Here is a 20,529-nt window from a genome sequence, read left to right as displayed (position 1 = left end):
AACAACAGGAATAAAAGATTTGCACACATGCATTTTAAAATGTTACTTCAGTGCTCATGGTCAAAAGAAAGAAAGAGGGAAAGGAAGGAAGGGAGGAAGGGACGATGGAAAAAGAAAAAAAAAGGAGAAAAACTCTTTACATATCTACATATTTTACTTTGATTGGTAATCGCAGACTCTATGATTCAGTTCAATTTACTTGTAAGCTTTCATTTAAATTGGGGAGGTGTATGTTTCCAGAAACTGCAAAAACAATTTGTGTGTACATATATTTAAATAAAATAAGCAAAGGAAAAACTGTGGCATATGCTTATTGTCCCCTCAGCAACAATGTAAAAAAAAAGAAAAAAGAAAGCAAGTAAAGAAACACATTAATTCTAAATGAAGCTAACAACTGTTCAATTTATAAAGCTGAAAGTGACTTTACTCATCAGAAATTAGGCTTAAAGTCATCATGATTAACATCTTTAAACACAGAAATAGAGCATACAAATTTACTTCCCCCAATTTAAGCAATTCCATAACACCTAGCGCATCTGTTTAATAATGTGCCTAAAAATCACCTTCATTATATTTCACAAAATCTTCCATTTAAATGATCGTTCCACGTTCAATGGGAGAGTTGCTGAAAATCTAGATTTCAAGTCATTTATGTCTTATAGCGTGACCAAGACAGAAGACATACTTAACTGCTTCTGGGCACAAATAAATTTCTTTCCCCTTGCTGTCCCCCTAGGTCTCCCCTCACCCCCCCCCACAAAAAAAATAATGGTTCCATCCCTTACGTAGCCAGCAAAAGCCGCTGCAGTCTTTCAGGACACAGCACAGCTGTCTGAGAATGTTCCACTGCCACCCCTTCCCTCCTCTCATCTCTTTTGATCCTATCTTCGTGTTGTCTTTGGAGAATATGGGGTTGGGCAGAGGAAGCCCAATTGCTGGAGAAGCTAGAAATGTCACCGTTGCCTCATTTCTGCTCTTCCATATAAAGGCATTTGCTGCCGTCACTCAGGGTGTCTGAGAGAGAAATACTGTTCTGAATAATGTCAACTTTTTTTTCCGTCGTATGAATTAAAAGAAACAAAAACAGCTTCTAGGGCTCTCCAGTCATGAACCTGCCCAAGCGGCAGGTGTCTCTATCTCACAGTCACTACCTCTTTCTCTGGAAACCAAGACACTATGAGGGGCAAACGCCGAGCCTGCCAGGTGACTTCAGTTAAATATCTCAATGTTAACAATCTACTGGATGCGTATCTTGCCTATCTTGGTTAGAAAGATGTGACGTTTTTCCAGGAAACTACTATCCATGTGGATACATTTAAAAATTAGTTATTCATGCTGGCTGCCCATCTTCCCTATGCCAGTATCCTACCTTTCTTTTCCTTTACTGAATAGGACACCTGCAACCAAAGATTCAAGTGTGTGATAGAAGAAAAGGAGGTGAAATTTAAATTAATCAATTAGGCTCTGGATAGCATCCCTAATACCAAATTTGCTAACACACAAAAAAAGTTTAAACGATCGGATACTATGTAAGTTTTAGATGATCTTTCACCAGATTTAACCTGCTCTTCTTTTCACCCAAGTCCATCAAACGTAGCTATACCATTCCTTAAAAGCCCTGCTTATAACTACTTGCCTTAAAGTGACGGGCTGCAGAGTAAAATGATGGAGTGGTGGCCCTGGTCATCACCATTTGAACTACATCTGGGATTCTACAGAGATTCTATTTAAAGTCAAGACAGCTTTCTGATAAGGTGCTTCCTTACACTCCTCCGCGGCGGAGGTGATGGTCTCCTCTGGGTTCTCACAACTGCTGACAATGGCAATGGCACTAAATGACCTTCTTCTGACGGTGGTGTCCGATGTGCCAGATCCTCGGACTGGGGGGGCTTTGTCCATGTTGTGGAGCTGCTGGTCTTTCCAGTCTAGCTGTTTGGCGCTGCAAAAGGGAGCGTATACCTCAACGCTCCCCTCAAACTGTAAGCAGTTCACTTTGTAGTACTTTCTCTTAACTTCCAGGACGTCATTAAACCTATGGCCCCAGAGAATTTCTCGGGGAATGTAGGAACTTCTGGATTGGTGGGAAGTGCCCGTGGAATCACCAGTATAGATAAATGTCACCAAAATCTCAAAGTTATCTTTGGCCACTGCTTTTCGGTCAAGGGCATACAGAGGGCTCTCGTGGTCAATTTCATGAACAATAGTTACCGGTGTGACAAGGATGATCTGGTCGTTGACCAACTTTAGGTCTTTGAATGCCATGGTCATTCGCCCCTCGCTGTCTTCTGTGTAGCGGAGAAGTTGGGCTCTCACTGTGCCTTCTACCACATGGTTTGGCCTGAAATCACCAATGCGCCACATGAGGCAAAGCTTCCCATCCCTCATGCCTATGAGGGCAAAATAGCTAAACCGAATGGTTTGGGCTCTCTTTCGAGCGGTCGCCATTTTGGCCAAGGCGGCTCCAATGATGAAGGTGTTTATGATGCAGCTCAGGATGGATTGAAGGATCACCATGAGCACTGCCACCGAGCATTCTTCGGTGACACAGCGGTAACCATAACCTATGGTGGTCTGGGTCTCAAGGGAGAATAAAAACGCTCCTGTAAAGGAATGGACGTTGTCAACACAAGGCGTGATGTCTGGATCATTTAACAGATCACCATGATGAAAGGCAATTAGCCAAAAGATAGAGCCAAATATCAACCAGGAGAGAATATAAGATAAAGAAAATATCACAAACATATGGCGCCACTTGGTGTCTACAAGAGTAGTGAAAATGTCAACCACATAGCTCCCCCATTCTCCAAAAATGTGCTTGAAGTACACGTTGCAGCTACCATCTTTGTGGAGCAGACGTCTTCTGGCTCTTCTCTTCTCAGCTAGGATGTGCTCTTGGGGGTAGCCTGGGTATTTGGGGTCCACGTTTACAATCGGGTAGCTGCTGCCGTAATAGCTCATCCTTTCCTCTGTCCTTCCGGCATCCAGAAGGATTTTGTACAAGGAATAGTTCTGTTGCTATTTGTTGATTTAAGTTTTCAGTTAAAACCTGAAAAAAAGAAAATTAAATACGCCTTAGCTTTAGCTTTAAATTTCCATCTTTAGAGCAATTTGCCAAAGTTGAAGCAATTTCATGCCATCCGAAATGGCGAAGACTTCATTTGAACGACAGAGACACTCAGTATTGATTACTCATTTCAGCTTAGAATTCAACTCAGTCATTATAGGAGCAAAATATGCAATTAGAGAAAATAACATTTTTATATATGCAAAAGACTTGGGCAAACACTATGATTATCCCAAATGAAGCCTCACTACCTTTCCTGACCTGACATAAACAAAAGTCTTGTTTTTATAGACTGTTCTGGCATGAGGGCGCTTAGAACCCAAAGCAATCTTTAATGTTGAAAGGCAAAATAGAATTCAGATATTTGTCTAGCAGGGTTAGAAGCCTTCTAACTGTTGAAGTCAGATGGGTTTTCTAAGAAGGATGCTAGGAAGGGTTGCCACCTTCACGCTGACATGTAACTTACATACCGAATGCCGCAGACCCTCCCCTTCAGCGCCGGCCGTGGCCCCTCTGTCTTCCCAGGAGGTTTCTCTTCCTCGCGCACTTCCCAAGACAGAACAGAACTGACAGCGACACTCTCTCAGATTCAAGTCCTTTCCCCTAGCTCCTTTAGTTTTAAGAGGGTAAAAAAATGTTCTTAACCCCAGAGGAGTTTAAAAAAAAAAAAGCAACAAAAACAAAAACACACCCAGGTAAGCTTTCAGTAAGGTATAAAATTGCTTTTGCTTTTGTCTCATGACAGCATCCTTTTTCTTTCTTTCTTTTTTTTTTTTTTTTTTTTTCCTTCTTGGACACTGCCATCTCTTCTCTTTCCCTCTGAATAGAAGCCGAAAATTTGCCAAAGTTCTAATCTTGTTTCCCTCTTAAAGGGAGCATACTACAATTGGACCCTTCTCTCCAGCTCTGCAGTATATTCCTGATTCTTTTACAGCCATCCGTAGGCAAAATCTTTTTTTTTCCCCTCCAAATTCAATCTTTAAAAGATCAAGGCAGAACATACAGTTCCTAGTGCTTTTATCATCCCTAGAATAGGCCCCTGGTTTTCCCAGCTCAAGTCTGAAAGCAAGTTTTAAAAAGTCAATGTTAAGTGGTCTTGAGTTATTTCTATGCCAAAAAAAAAAAAAGTCACTGTAGCCCAATGGTTTAATAATTATTAGAATATGCTTTCCACACAACCTGCCTGTGCTAGATGAAGGAAGAAAGGATAAGGGGGAGAAAAGAGGTCCCACTAAAAGGATCCAGCCCACACTGCAGAGAAACTAGTCAGAGTCAATACTGCGGCTGACATCGAGACCCACCCCCCCTTTGAAACTGACCACCGAGGAAGTTAATCACAAAGCTCTTATCCGACACCTTCCCTGAAAAAGGGAGGAAAGGGTTAATTCCCTTCCAGTCAATAGGAATCACTTTTCTTCTTCTCCTGGGATCAGGCCCACTTCACAATAAACACTTTGTTTGATGGATCACTGCAAGGATGAACTCTGCTTTCGGCCAAAAAATCCTGTAAGGCGTGAGCAAGTTTCTGTCTGTCCATCCACACGCCCCCGCCACTCTGCCCACTCGTCCTGCGGATTTGCTTTGAGTAGTTACATCTCCGCCTTTGTCCTCAGCCGGTTTTTGGAGGAGATGGTTGTATAACTTCAGGATGTGACCCAGGGCTGACAAAATGCTTACCGGAATGTCGGATGTTAACTCGTTCCACAAATTTGGCCCACAACATATATCATTCTTGTAGGTTCCTGTCCCATTTGTCATCCAATGACCCTTGACAACAACAAGAAGCTGCTCAAGGTTTCTGGGTCTTCATTCTCTCACCTGACCATTGGAGGCATGAGAATGGGACCTATTATAATCAAAGGCCCATATGATTTCAAATTAAAAAGTAGATTTCGAGATAGAATTGTTTCCTTGTGAAATGCTCCCAACTTTGTTCCTTAAAGGGAACGGCACACACTGTGGGAGTCTGAGAATAAGAAAGCGCAGTTCATAAATCAAGAGCCACTGTGCGACTCTGCTCTTTTCTGCTGCCAGAAGAAAAAAAGAAAGGTTTTTATTTGAAAGGGCATGCAGTGTGAATTCCGGTGGTGCCAACAACTGTTCTAAACAAACCATTTTAAAAACACCTTCAACGTTATGCTAATTGGGGAACGGATTTTCAATTAATACAAGCCGTAACTGAGCAAATTTGAGGATGTGGAAAGTTTATTTCTGAATAGTGTAATAGATTCAGGGAGACACCTTATGGCTGTGAGAATTCTGCCCTAAACCCACCATGTCCTGTGTCCCCACCATGGCCCACCATGTTGAATTGATCATCCATTCATTTCAACTTATCCAGACAAAAGCTTTCAGATCCTGTTCCAGTGCAGACCCTTGATTGATCTTTGATTTTTTTTTAATATTTTATTTATTTATTTGACAGACAGAGATCACAAGTAGGCAGAAAGGCAGGCAGAGAGAGAGGAGGAAGCAGGCTCCCTGCTGAGCAGAGAGCCCAATTCAGGGCTCGATCCCGGGACCCTGAGATCATGACCTGAGCCGAAAGCAGAGGCTTTAACCCACTGAACAACCCAGGTGCCCCGATCTTTCATTTTTTTCAACCAGGTAAATGATACACTTTTGAAAAGATGATGGTCTCTAAGCTAAATGCCCAATTTTAACCAAACTAATTGTATCAAGTCTTAACCATTTCTCAGATTACCCAATGAGCAAAGAATTTTATGGACACTCTTTTGTCAAAATGACTAGACAAACTATTTATTAATCTGATTCATACATTGTGTTCATTTGTACACTTTTCCCCTTGTTTTCTTTCTTTTTTTTTTTTTTAAGATTTTATTTATTTGTTTGACAGAGAGAAAGAGATCGCAAGTAGGCAGAGAGGCAGGCAGAGAGAGAGGGGGAAGCAGGCTCCCTGCCGAGCAGAGGTCCCTATGTGGGGCTCGATCCCAGGACCCTGAGATCATGACCTGAGCCGAAGGCAGAGGCTTTAACCCACTGAGCCACCCAGGCGCCCCTTCCCCTTGTTTTCTATTAAATGATAGAGAAGACTGGCCCATTGCGTGGACATTCTGTGTGTAACATTGGTGTTACTTAGAATTACAACCTGCCTTTCCAAACACCTCCATGCTTTCCTAATCATCTTGTCACTTCCCATTCCATCCTGAAAAAGCATTTGCAACCTTCCTACTTCCGCATTTCTCTTTGTGTGCTGTTCTCCTTACCCTCTAGAAACTGATAGTGGCTATTTCATTGGGGATAAAATTCCTTTTTTTATTAAAACTGGGAATCTGTGCACCGCAATGACAAAATCGTGGAATATGAAGGGCGAAAGAAATGCAGAATCTGCAGCTCCCCTTTGTACCAGCTTCAAAGTATTCTGTAGGTGGTTAATGGCCAAGGCAGAAAAAAGACGCTGACTTCGTTGTCATGATAAGGAGTTCTAATATAGAGGTGGCTAGAGTGAGGGGAGAGGCAGGGTCAGCATGGTGCGTCATTTCCCGAGATCTCGTTGTACTAACTGCAGACATTAAAAAATAAATAAAAGCGTCTTAATCGACTTGCACTAGTGGGACCTGCTTTTAGTCCTCTAGATCTTTGTATGGATTTACTGATTTAGCGTGTTTCCAGTGGGCTACATGTGACGGAATATTTTCAGCAAAACAAGTGACCGACCTGAGTATCTGTCCTCATTTCTCAGTGTGGGAAGTGCCTTAGTCAGACTCACCCATTCGGCAGCAAACCCTGTGTCATTTGCCTATATCCTCTCAAATTCAGCTCTTTACTAAGCAGAATACTCTCGCGGGTAATTCTTCAAACTTAAAACTTTTCGTTAGCACGTTGAAGGTACAACAAAATGGCTGAAACTTTAGAATCCCATGTCAACTTTAAAAATAAAATCCGATCTTGTCTCTAGCATCTCGCTTACTATAAATATATTAATAAGGATGCGAATTGTCTGGGTAATTTGAGACACACCACAAATAATGCTCCAAATACCTCTGGTGAAACTCAATTATTCATGCCCAGGGCCTGTGATATTAACAAGTATCATCTTTAGCATGTCGCTGATTTACATGAAGTCCTCGGGAATCAAGTTACTTTCCTGGCGACCGTGAGATGAGATAAATTTTAGTGGACACTTGAGAGCTGAGGAGGCGGAGTGTAGAAAGGATGGCCTAGATTCTGTGTGCAGGTCATTGTCTTTGGGGACTGGCTTGGGTGCACTTCTGTGGTTTGTGGAGGGGCCTGAGCAGGGGGTGGCTGGCGGGTAGTGAGAGGAGATGTCGTCAGATGGCACTTGTGGGTGGGCCCTGGTTGCTAAGGAAGAAAGAAAGAGGGGTGTTAATGGGATGGGACAGAACCCAAACAAGTTGGGGTTATTTTGCTCCAAACCTGTCCCACAACTTACTGCCTTGGAATTAAGCCTGAGCCTTGGGTTGCCTGGAATCGTCATAAAGAGACTCAGACACAGTTAGGTGGGGCTCTTCCTTCAGCCACCGAACACCTGCTTCACTCAGAGCCCACTAGATGCTGCCCAGACGTCTCCAAATAGACCCTGTCTCCCGCGTGGCAAACAGTGTCTCCTTTGTTGACATTCTATGCGTGCTCGTGTTTCTTCTCAGCTGCTCGGAGCAGGGCTCTGGTTAAGCTATAGCCTTTGACAACTCTGTTCTCTTCTCCCTCCCCACCCCAGCCTCCAACTCTGGTCCAAGTCCTCAGGGACAAAGACCTTTGCCTCTTTCCTGATACAATTCTACAATTTCTCCTGAAGCAGTTTAAGAAAGTTTTGTGCCGGGGCGCCTGGGTGGCTCAGTGTAGGTTAAGTGTCTGACTCTTGATTTCAGCTCAGGTCCTGATCCTTGGGTGGTGAGATCAAGCCCCACATCGGGCTCTGAGCTGGGCATGGAGCCTGCTTTAGATCGTCCCTCTCCCTCTCCCCCTGCCCCTCCCTCTCTCTTTCTAATTAAAAAAAAAAAAAAAAAAGTTTTGTGCCAGTTTATGATAGGGAAGGGACTCTCAACTATGCTAACAGTTGAACTGAATCCAGAGGTGGGAAGGAGAAGAAGAAATCTGGTGTTACAGCGTTGAGAGTAACTATCTGGAGAGCCTCTTTCTAGCTCATTTTTTTTTTCTTAAGTAATATCTACGTCCTAATCATAAATCCTGCTGCATCCCAAAAGATGCTGTGTTTTATAAAGAAGTAGGAAAAATTTAGAGGCTGGGAGTATGTCTCCCTATTTTTCTGGTATGTCAAGATCATACCAAAGTAATAAGAATTATAATTCTACATTATCCTGCCTTAAAAACAAATTGCCTTCAGGAGCAATTGTCTGAAATAAAACGTGTTTGGGTCTTGCAGAGAAATCAGGAATTGGGAGGCAGATTCCGGTTCCAGGGCTGTCCCCAACATCCTGAGTGGCTTGGGAAAGTAACTCTTCTCTGAACCTCAGTGTCCTCATGCCTGATACAGGGATAAGAGTACCTATGTTACTGAGTGACAGTGAGTTTGAGTGAGATAAGGACCATGAAGCCATCTTTCACTGGGCCAAGATCATAGTAATTATTCAAGAACTGTTGCATGAATCACAATCCTACGAGGGCTCAGTTTCCCCCTCTGTAAAATACCAGAGCATCTGCTTGTACCCTGTCAAAGAGCTCTCCACTTGTATGACACAAGCCCGAAAAAGTGGACTCCCAGTAGATATTTCTATTTAAGCTCAGGGATGGCACCACGGTTTCCTACCACTAAGCCAGGTGGCTCATTCTCTGTCTCTCCACTAGCTCCCCAAAGCTCTAGGGACCGGATCATTTCGCTTTCCTTTTCACAACTTTCACCAAATGGGAAATCCCCTATTCCTTGTCCTCAACACGCACGCACGCACACACACACCACCCTCTCCCCTAACACACACACACACACACACACACACACACACACACGCATACACATACTTTCAACTCATTTTTTCAAAATGCATTGCTTAAAAAGAAATTGTATCGCTCTTTCCTCTGAGCAACCAAGCTAAAGGAAACAAACCTGACAAGCTTGGCAAAGTTACCAGGGTAGAGAAATTCACAGGATGGTTATCATGTTTATTCTTTGTCTTAAGTGGTATGGGCACGTTTTACGAAAATGGTTCTGAAGATTTCTCTTGTTCTTCTCGTGAAAATCAGCCCATCCCTGTCTTGGCTGGAGACCAGCCTGAGTTGCTCAGAACTTACTTTGAGCTGTATCTGGGTTGGTTGCAGAAGCTGGATATCATGAGGTCTTATGTCCTTTTAAAACACAGTTCAATTTCCTCTTGGTGCAGAAGGTTCCCCAGGGATCTCTAAAGTTCTCCAATGAGAATTCGTTGCTAACTGTTTTCATTCTTGTTTTGTTTCGTCGTTCATTCATTTTTTTTTTTTTTTCAATTGAGCCCCTACTGTGTTCCAGACTCATCCACTTTTGGGAATTAGTAAGAGTCCCACCTCTGTGGAACATGTCTTTGTGGGCTGTCGAAATGAAGCATTAACTCGGAGAATGGCTAGAGGAAGGAGGGAGGTTGCCTTCCGGCAAGGTGATCAGAGAGCCTTTGGTGAAGGACTTGATTTCTAAGTGAGAGCAGGCTCTTCACTGCTCCAGCCTGTGGCCTTCGGTAAACATGTTCTCAACTCGGGCCTTGTTCTCTGTCCCATTTTGTTTGTTTGAGGCACAGTCACTATCTAGATGTTTACTATCTCGCTATTTCCAGGTGTAGTCTGACAGCTGCGCCCTTTGTTCTAAGCTAATTGTAAGGCCTGGTTCTCACAAGAACCTATCATTACAGGAATTCATCTGCATTTTATCATTGAAATCAGGCTTCTCTGATCAGGTAAAAACCTGGTTTTACCTGGTCTACATAACACCCTTCTAACTCATCTCTTGCCACTTGCATCCAGAGCCATAGTTCTGACCTGAGATGTAAATAACCCTTCCTGCTACCGTAGATCCCATCCCAGCTCCCTATTATGGTTGGTCCTGCATTAGCGTTGTTAAAGGACAAAAGTACGGGGATCGAAGACTTGGATTCTAGTCATGGTTCTACCACATCTCAACTGAATCCCACAAATATCTTTCAGCTTCATTTATTTATTTTAAAACATAGGGACAGTGCTTGACCCTGTCAAAACCTTTTGGTAAGGAATGAAGGGCATAATATAAATGAGTACCCCCACCAGCATCTTGCAAACTGTCCTTATTTATAGCCTCTGTTGAACCCCTGTTTAACCCTTAACTTGAATACATAGTTCTCCTCTGTTTCTTGCCATAGCTTATAATATCGGGCCTTTATCTAGTCTGGGAGAGATGGCTGGCTGAGCTACAATCTGAGAAACAAATCCAAGTTAACCAAATAAGAAGAAAGAGAAAAAGAGTTTCCCAGGCAGAGAAACAGCATTTGCAAAGGCCAGGATGCACAGGGCGTGCTTTCCAAAGAAATGAATTTGGGCGATGGGGGGCGGGGGTGGGGTGGGTGGAGAGTCGATGCTGCGAAGAGAGAGACAGAACGTAAATAAGTAACCTGGGAGGGAGAATTTAAGATTTGGGTCTTTTCCCCAAAAGCAATAAAAGCAATTGAAGTGCCGTCACCAAGAGCACAGCATTACATTTCCATTTTTAAAAAGACTACTCTGGGAGAGCCTGGGTGGCTCAGTAGGTTAAAGCCTCTGCCTTCGGCTCCAGTCCTGATCCCAAGATCCTGGGATCGAGCCCCGCATCGGGCTCTCTGCTCAGCGGGAAGCCTGCTTCCCTCTCTCTCTCGCTGCCTACCTGTGATCTCTGTCAAATAAATAAATAAAACCTTTAAAGGAACATAATTAATTAATTAAAAATTAAAAAAAAAAACAAAAACACCACTCTGGTGATCCAGTGAAAAACAGGCTGGAGAAATTTAAAAGCCGACGCGGGGGAGCAGCCCAGGAAGGCATTTCAATGATCAAGTAAGAGAGGATGCTGGCGAGGATTAGGAAGATGCAGTGGAAATGGAAGAAGCCACTTGGCACCTGCGTGTTTCTTCACCTGCTCCTGGAGCAGAGTCACATGACCTTGCAGGGACCAATCAGAACTTTGCAAACAAGACGGCCTCTTGCGGCTCGGATGCAGGGATGCAGGGATGCAGGGATGCAGGGATGCCGGGATGCCGGAGCCTGTTTTTCCAGACGGATGCAGGGATGCAGGGATGCAGGGATGCCGGGATGCCGGAGCCTGTTTTTCCGGACAGATACACGGACTCTAGAGGCTACAGATGTGGCAGGGCATCTATGTTGCTTCAGAGAAGGGCCCAAGTCGCAGCTCTAGGGGAGGCAGTCCCCGAGCTAAGATTTCCATTTCGTCCTGCCCCCTGCTTGTGCTCATATCAGGTTTTCTCTTTTCTCCCTTCCTTTGATGTTATAAGTTACCTGTTACTTTTCCAATAATATTTTTGTCTGCTTGTGATACCCAGGGATAGTTTTCATCACTTGAAAGAGGGAAAATTCAGTTAAAGTTCAATTTCACTGGCATTTTATTTTTTATTTTTTTAAAGATTTTATTTATTTATTTGATAGACAGAGATCACAGGTAGGCAGAGAGGCAGGAAGGGAAGCAGGCTCCCTGCTGAGCAGAGAGCCCGATGCAGGGCTTGATCCCGGGACCCTGAGATCAGGACCTGAGCCAAAGGCAGAGGCTTTAACCCACTGAGCCACCCAGGTGCCCCTTCACTGGCATTTTAAAAACATCTCCCAGATGCAAGAGCATGGTCTAGTCATCAGATAACCCAGCAGCAAGTCCTGTGGGCTCACCTTCAAGGCATATCTTAAATCTGATCATGTCTCCTGGTAGTCAAAGCCTCTGTGTCTTCAGTGGACCCCTAAGAGATCTTCTCTTTCTACCCTTGTTGTACTTCAATCTACCCTTTTTAAAAATAAAATCAAAACAGGTCACTCTCCTGCTTAAAACCCTCCAGCATCTTCCCAGTCTTCTCAGGACAATTAGAGGAATTTGCATAATCTGTATTGTATATAGAGCAGCTACCTCTGATCTCGCCCACCTCTAGAAATTACCTCCTACCATTCCTCTTCCACTCTTCACTCTCTAGCATCACTGTGTCTCCCTCTTTCACTAACACAAAGGTCCAAAAATTATAGTCTAAGGGTCAAATCCGGCTCACTGTTCACTTTCGTAAAGTTTTATTAGAACACAACATTCAGATGATGATTTATAAAATTGTCTGCAGCTCCTTACTGTCACAATACCACTGCAGACTTGAGTGGTAGCAACAGAAACAATGTGGTTCACAAAGCCAAAATATTTGTGATCTGACTCTTTACAGAAAAAAAAAAAATCTGCTAAATTCCACTCTCATGAACAAGCCTATCTCTGCCTCAGGACCTTTGTACTTCCTTTTCTGCCCATGTGGCTTCTTATCGTCCCTGAAGTCTCCTCTTCAATGTCACCTTTTCAGAGACGCCATGTCTGATGAGGAGTTAAACGAAAATCCTCCCCCACGTCCTTATTTTCTGGATCATAAACATGATTTTCATTTCAAAATGCTTGCCATGACCGGATGATGACTTGTTTGTTGGCTGGATGGCCCCACGGAATAGATTATAGCTTCCACGAAAAAAGATCCCCTTGCTTTCTTTGCCACTGTATCCCTAGCACCAGAGGAACACGTGGATTTCAGGTACTCACTAAATAGACATTGAAGGAATGAGCTAATACATCCTTAATGAGATTTTCATCCCAGTAAAAGAATCAGTAGAAGAATTTAACAATTCCTAGAATTGTTAAAACATCAATGCTGACAGTTCTGCAAACATTAGCTCCCGGTTCCTTCCATTTACCTTGCCTCTCCCCTGTCCTAGCCACCAGTTCACACATAGTTAAAAAAAAAAAAAAATACACTGTTTACTTTAGGTTAGTAGCTTCCCTAGTTATGATAATTCCCGTAATCGTGCTGCAGAACTCTGGAAATCTGGAGTTGGGAAGGAAAATACGCTTGGCATTAAGAAATATTTTGTAAAGTTTATTAAAGCAACAACTGAATTATTAGCAATGTGGTACTCCCAACACTGATGTGTATAATTATATCGTCATGTTAAAGATATGCTCAAATATAATATATATTGTACTATTTAATTTGAGCTGTTTCTGGAGGTAAGCTGGCATGAAGTGACAATAGTCTAGGGGTTTGCTACAGCCTCTGATCCAAAAACTCCATTTGTGGCAGTTTATCCTAAAGAAATTCTCCCGGATGAGCATAGCAATGGTTACTAGTGTAGCTAATTTGTATAACTATTTGTAGTAGCAAATTTTGGCCATGACCTCATCCTCTAATAAGTGTGGGATTGTTTCATAGGTAATGGTACAATCAGAACATTATCGTTACTTTTAACATAGCCATTAAAAGTGCAGGAGTAGGGGGCGCCTGGGTGGCTCAGTGGGTTAAGTCTCTGCCTTCAGCTCAGGTCATGATCTCAGGGTCCTGGGATTGAGCCCCGCATCGGGCTCCCTGCTGAGCAGGGAGCCTGCTTCCTCCTCTCTCTCTGCCTGTTTCTCTGCCTACTTGTGATTTCTGCCTGTCAAATAAATGAACAAAATCTTTAAAAAAAACAAAAAAAGTGCAGGAGTAAAATGAGAAACAACTTGAAACATATTGTCAGGTGGAAAAAATAAAACAGGGCTAAAACAAAACAAAACAAAAACAGCTTGCATGACATATATGTATCTATATATATATATAGATATATATATATTTTTAAATAACAGAATGCTATATGACAAAATGTCAATTGTGGCCCTCTCTGTTTGGTCTGATTATTTTTTGTTCTTCCTTTTTCTTCTCTTTCCTTATTTATATTTTACAGTGAACATGCGTTGCTTTAGCAAAGAGGAAAAAACAGGTAATTTCAGTTGGTACCAATTCTGAGTCTCCACAAAGGGAAAGCAAACCAATAGCAATCTAAAAGCATTTATTAGGGCCTTTAAAAGGCAACTATAAATAGCCCAGAGAGGCAGACAGTCCTACAGACATTTAAAGTCAGACATGGATGCTGTAATTTTTGCTGGAACAATTCACAGAAACAAATATAGTGACATTTAATTCATCTAAGTAAAACCAGATCTCATTTAAAACAAGGGGGGGTTGGGATGGAGAGGGAATCAGGTCAGTTTGGCCACTGGAGACCAATTGCAGAATTCATGAAAGCAGTTGGTAACAAATCAGGGATACATAAAGCAGAGTTAAAATTAAACAGGGATCAGATGCAATCCTCCTTCTCAGTGCTCCCTTTTCTCCCTTCCCCATTCCAAAACATATTAAACTGTTAATACCTTCATTTCTTGGCTGGCTATCCCAAAGTCTGTTTTAGGCATCTTTCCTTTATCTTAATATTTTCAATAACTTTGGAAAGAAAATGTTAAAAGTTGTGCTATTTTGCAACTTTACTACTTTAAGGCCTATGTTGTTAGATTTTAAGACCCAGGGAAATGGTCCTTTGAAATGCGTGGATTTGAGAAGGGAGGTCAGATGTTTGTGATGTAGATTTGCCTAAATAGGTGGCCCTAGCCAGTTCTTAATAATTCATTTTCATGAACTCCAAAACCTCATTAAGACACCTCGCCAAGCAATACAGTATAGTACTGCTTCTTGAAGTGTTGTCTACCACCAACCGGATCGGAAAATCCTAGGGGAGCACGTTACACCTGCAACCACTGGGCTTCAGTGCAATCATTTTGATCCCTTTCCCCCCCACCCCAGCCCCAGCTGATTCCTATATATCTTCAAGATAGAGATCTACTACCTTAGAGTTTCAAGAATTGAGACACTGAGATGGAGTTCAAATATCTGTTTAATCTTTAGTGAGACTAGGCACTGGTGCATAAGTTACTCAGACTCTTTGAGCCACGATTTGCCCATCTGAAAACTGCAAATCATACAACTGCCATGAAAATTAAAGGAGCTGTGTCCCCAAGTCTCCTTTCACGGTGTTGGTGCTTAATACGTATTTAATTTCAGTGCTTCTAGTTATGACTGCAGTCCATTCAAGTATAGATCTGAATGTTGAGAGAGAGCCTGCCATTTTCTTTAACCATAAATTATTAGGTGGGCAAGTTCCCAGACTTGTTTAAAAGTTCCCTTCTAGCATCTAATTGTCTAGACATCATAACCTTTGGGGAGGCATGACAGAGCTGCCCAGAGAAGCCACGAGTATCATTAAGAATAGGAGTCATTATGGACTAGTGACCCACCTTGCTTTCTAAATGCCAGGTTACCTATAACTGACCTTAATAGCTCCCATATAGTTTGGTTCGGGAGCTGCTTTGGTTGAACCCAGCTGGGCATTCCAAAACAAATGTCATCTATGGAAAACGTAAGTGCCATGACTTTTGACCTTCAAGTTTGGTATTTATTGTATTCCAACGGAAAAACCAGTCCTATCTCTGTTGGCACTTCCCCATTTTGGGTAAACTGCCTGCAAATTGTCCTCTTTGGCAATTTACAGAGAATCTATTGATTGTCCTATTCAGTCTTCTGGGAATTACTGAACTCATACATATGATTTGCCAGAAGACCGGGAATGCCCTGGATAGTGTCTACAAGGTCTTTACTCTTTAAATGATGGACTTTCTGTCTACTTTAAACTGTCAAAGTGAAAACTCACGACATCTTCATTGAGGAGGAAAATAAAGCAACTGTTATTGGCTGTTATCTCAATTTCCATTGTCCCTTGTGGATACAGATACATTGAGAAAAGGTCTTTAAAGTGCAAGACAAAAGAATTCCCTGGGAAGATTCAGATAGATAGCCTATTAAGGCAGTACCTTAAGCTTGGTGTTGCCTACCACAAGAGATTAGCTTTCTATTATTCTGTGTCTTTTCAAGGGCACTTGACAAAAAAGCATTGCCACTTACTGCAGATAATAGAAGATTTAAGTAGCTGATGGAAGTTAGAGCATTTGATAGAATCTTAAATTTCTATGTATGTCATTTTTCATATTTTCTCCACCAGTTATAGTTCTGTCTCTACTACAGTGTTATAGAAGCAGAATGAATCATCCTACCCTGAGTTGGAAGGTTTGATTCTATTATCTGTGAATGCCTATGCAAACAGAAGTGACCCACATTAGTAATAGTTCTCTTAAAAAGAGAAGTGATTTTATTCCAAGTATATTTTTCTTGATGGGCACTAGGGAGCTCAGTGTGGGGCAGATGGAGATACCTCATGCTAAGATATTTGAACCTTCATTGTAAGAGACTGTTTCATTTAGCTAAACTATACTAATGCCTGTAATGAGCTAGGAAAAAAAAATCATGGAAACAAGTTTTGTGTATTCTTCAGTTCGATTAACATTCAACTATATCTGAGGCATTGTGAGGGCTATTACGAGCATTATGAGGATGGTTACTGCTCTGAAGGAGGCTCCATCTTGCCCAGTATACCACAGACATCTGGTCAACCCACAGGAGCATGGAGTTATCTGTGGTAGAATAACAAAGTGGCGTTATGCTGTAGATTCAAAAGAAACGTGGTTGGGTTTGAGACCTTCCCAGCCTCTAACATGCAAAGGTGCTTCTCCAGCATTTCACTTTTGTGGTTAATTTTTGACTTTCTAAGCTAATGAAGGAAGATGTTGCTATAGATAAGTCGCAGGAGGAAGGCAATGAGAAATCGATTTGCATTTGGCTTCGAATAAATCATATGCTTTGGAAAGAATGCCCCATTTCTGTACTTTGCAGGCTATTAAAATGATTTTTCTGTTCCCTGAATTCAAGCTATCAGACAGGCAGGATGTAATCAAGGGGAACATTCTGGGCAGCTGAGCAAAAGGCAGTTTAGGAATTTTTATCTTTAATTTCTTGGGCTAATTCATCCAGCAGATAATCTGCCTATGGAAATTTAAGTGGTGCTTGGCTTGAACAAATAGATTTCCCACATCCAAATCCAAATTAATTCTTTGCCAAGAATGTACACAGCATAGCTATATGTAAGAAGGTTTCCAATGTGTTTTGAAAATTCAACAATTTTTAGCTACTGATTTTATCAAAAATTATTCATATACTTTTAATTGTAGCCAACATGGTCTCCTTTTATTTGAGACTGATTGGAGGAGGGGGTGGAAATGAATGCTTTCTCTGGTAATATAATTACCTTTTGCTTCAACTTCATAAAAATGCCACTTTGCACCCGTGTCTGGTAGATAACATTTACAAAAAACTCATTCAACAGATGAGCCTTGGCAGTACTGCAGAAATTTAAAATCTTAATGGAAAGAATATGCTATGAACTAAAATAGCTTTTTCCATTCATAGAGTTTAGGAGCAGAGGAAGAAATACTGGGTTTTTAACTGAGAAATGTAAACATCATTGGCATTTGAACTTCCAAATTTCATGTAACTTTGTAGAGAGACAGATTGGATGCCCTCATTGAAAAAAAAAATTACAAACCAATCCTCAAAGGCAGATTTTTAACAACTTGTGAATAGGCTCATGCCAGCTTCCATATCCACAAACATTTAAGAAAGGAAACATAATAGGCTGAGGGAGTATTTGTCCTGTTAGTCATTCATAGTTGGCTAAATGGCACTAAAATCTCATGAAAACCAAAGGGCCCACCCCTTCCTCTCCAGCACCACCAACGCAGAACTTCCCCTTGGGTCTTGGGTTCTTGGACCCAGGTTTGCCTTGGCAACACAAGATCTATGCCTATGCCATCAAGCAAAACTGATCTCCACTTCCTCTTCCCAGCAGTGCCATTCATGTCCTCTATCCTGGTCATCTGAATCAAAGAACATTCTTCGTATGGAAACAACACATTGGGATTTGTGGTCTTGCCCATCTGTAAGCATATTTCCTTCGTCCCTTTCCCCAGGGAGATTTTACTGTCAGTTCAGCAGACTAGCACTAATAAAAATCTCAGCTATCTAAACAATGATGGCCAGGAACTCAAAGCTCCTTGAGTACCAAGGAGCTCAGTGTGGTGCCACCTTGAAGGTCCAGCCAATAGGCAATTTGTGATGTTAATCAAGGTTTCTCTGTGTACTTTCCACCTCTACTTTTAATGACATCTTCCCTTCAGTCCAGCTGGATCTTTTCTTTAAGAGTCTCAAAGCTGTGTCATGCTCCATTCATCCTAACGACCATCTCAAAACGCAAGTTTTATTATATCCTTTGTTTTGCAAATTAACAAACTAAGGCTTAGAGCAATGAAGTTGTTGACTAAAGAAGTAGGCTTCAGCCCAGGGCTCCATAACTAGGTTATAAGTGGTGCATAAAGGTGAATGTCATGCTCTTGGATGTGCATGTTTTTTGTCTATAAGGCGCGAGCCAGATCTTCTAGAATCGGGGAGATTGTGTGCTATTCCTAAAGGTCCAAACACCAGGGTTGTAGGGAAACATTTCAGCATCTGTGGTTGTTTTCATGCTTTCCTGAGATGTATCTACCACTCCTCAGATAAGATTAGCCCTTGATGTGCACTCCAGGATACCAAGATAATCCCACCTCATTGAACCATTAAGAAGTGTCAGCAAGGAAAGAGACCAAGGGAAATTCAGAGCTGGAGTGGGGGGTTGTTGGGGAATGCTGTCAATGAGAGCTTATTGGGCGCTGCCTTTTCATGGAGAGAAGCGTTTCCAATTGTGAGATTACGCCGTCCGTGGGTGGGCTTGTTGGCTTTGGACACCCTTTGGAATGAAGCCAGTGTTTGAACACAAAGGGAAAAACAATCCAGTGTGGATGATGTCACAGAGCATCCTGAGGAAAGCAGCAAGGATAACGCTTCCTACTGCTTGGATCCAAAGAACACAGATTAGTTCGGTATGAATCCCTTGTGCAGCCAGTAGCTTGGCTGTTACGGAGGGATCCGTTCTAATCATAAAGTCTCAGCCCTGGAGAGGAGGGTGTGTGGGTGTCCGTCTGGTTCCTGATCTGTGAGTTAGAAAATCAGTTCTCCCACCTCCCCTCCACACACACTCTTGATTATTTACGAATCCCTCTAAGAAGGGAAAGGCCATTTCCACTGGGGAAGACAGGACACGGGCTTACTCTCCTCAAGGACACTTTCCAACTCGGATCAGAGATCTGCCTTCTCATATAATAATGGTGATTATCCGAGATGGGAGGATGGGTGTAGGGAAGAGGGACCCAAAACAAAAGGGGCTTTGGGTCAGTGGCAGACCGGCAACAGTAAAATAAAGAGACATTCATGCCCTAACCAATGACGGAGGACAGTCTATTTGTCAGGTCAAATCAGAGATGAAAGACTATCTATGTCTTGTAAATATTTTTACATTGTCTGTGTATTTTTGATATCTTATCTTAAAAAGAAAACCAAACCAAACCAAAACAACACAACATTCTGGCTGGGGAGAGACTGCCCCTCCCAGGGCTAGGGAATTCTTAGAGCTAACAAAAGACCCAGCCTAGAACATGCTTCTGATTATAAAAACCAACTGATGCAGAGCCCTATCTCCTCCATCTGGCCCATCCATTCAAGGAGGCAATATTCTTCTGCCGTCGTCATCCCAGGGCCGGGTATCAAGCTGCTAAGGCCAAACTCCCATAGCCCCAAACCCACCAAAATTATTTAAACTAGCAGAGCCTAAACTATGCATCCTGGCCTGCCTTGCCTTTCCCACACAAATCCTTATAAAGGTCATGGCTCCCACACTCCCCTCGATCCTGTCTTCTATCTTCTGACCACCCTGGCATCTTTCCTTTGTGATCCCGTGCTACGCGCCGAGCCTCCTGTCTTGAGGGCCTGTGAGAAGAATGTATTGCCCGTTATAGGCCAGAGTGTTTAGGTAGTAGTAGCACCTTCCACTATGGAGAGGTATCTTGTAACATTGTAGGTGAATGATAGCATGTCCCGAGTCTTCTGTCTTGAGGGTGCTGGCCAAGGTTGACCAAGCAGCTGGTGGTAGAGTATAGCTGCCAGAGCGTCTTGCTCTCAGTATGTGGGTCTAGGAGGCTACAAGGGTCACCTTGAATGGCTGTGAGCACTAGCCTAGGGAGAAGATGGCAGGACCCTTCCAAGTATCAAATCAGATATACGCAGATCTAGGTAATACGATGGCCAGACTATTAAGTTCAAAGCTAAGGACTTAGGATCGCCACTGGAGTGGGGCATGGGCTGTGCTTGGCGGCAAGCCCAGGGACGCAACTGCAGAAGGACATAGCTTTAGCTGAGCTGCTGGAGGAGAGTAAAGAGAGAAAAAGAACTACAGTTAATCACTTAACGGCCACGGGACAACAAGGAAGGGAACACACAGAGGTGGGGAATTTAAGAGAAGTGAGACAAGGCAGCATGTAAGGACTCCAGCAGGCAAGCATGACACATTAAAGAGGGATAGCCCAAAGTCACTGGGCTCTAGGTGGGGAGCTGGGGTTCAGGATCTGGGCTCCAGACTGAGAAAGGATGAGGGTCAGATACAACCCTCAGCCTGAAAAGAAAGACATC

The 20,529-nt window shown here is 42.7% G+C and overlaps 1 protein-coding gene across 1 annotated transcript; it reads right to left on the bottom strand.

Annotated features, from left to right (window-relative positions):
• Positions 1–1,698: 1,698 nt before the first annotated feature.
• Positions 1,699–2,958, bottom strand: KCNJ16 (potassium inwardly rectifying channel subfamily J member 16; the record flags this gene model as incomplete). Its single annotated transcript, XM_080825783.1, has 1 exon — positions 1,699–2,958. One exon carries the CDS (start codon positions 2,956–2,958, stop codon positions 1,699–1,701), a length of 1,260 nt encoding a protein of 419 aa, XP_080681909.1.
• Between the last annotated feature and the right edge of the window lie 17,571 nt (positions 2,959–20,529).

This window comes from Martes martes, assembly GCF_963455335.1.
Source record: "Martes martes genome assembly, chromosome: 16".
NCBI classification, from domain to species: Eukaryota; Metazoa; Chordata; class Mammalia; order Carnivora; family Mustelidae; genus Martes; species Martes martes.
This window is presented reverse-complemented; position numbering and strand designations above follow the sequence as displayed.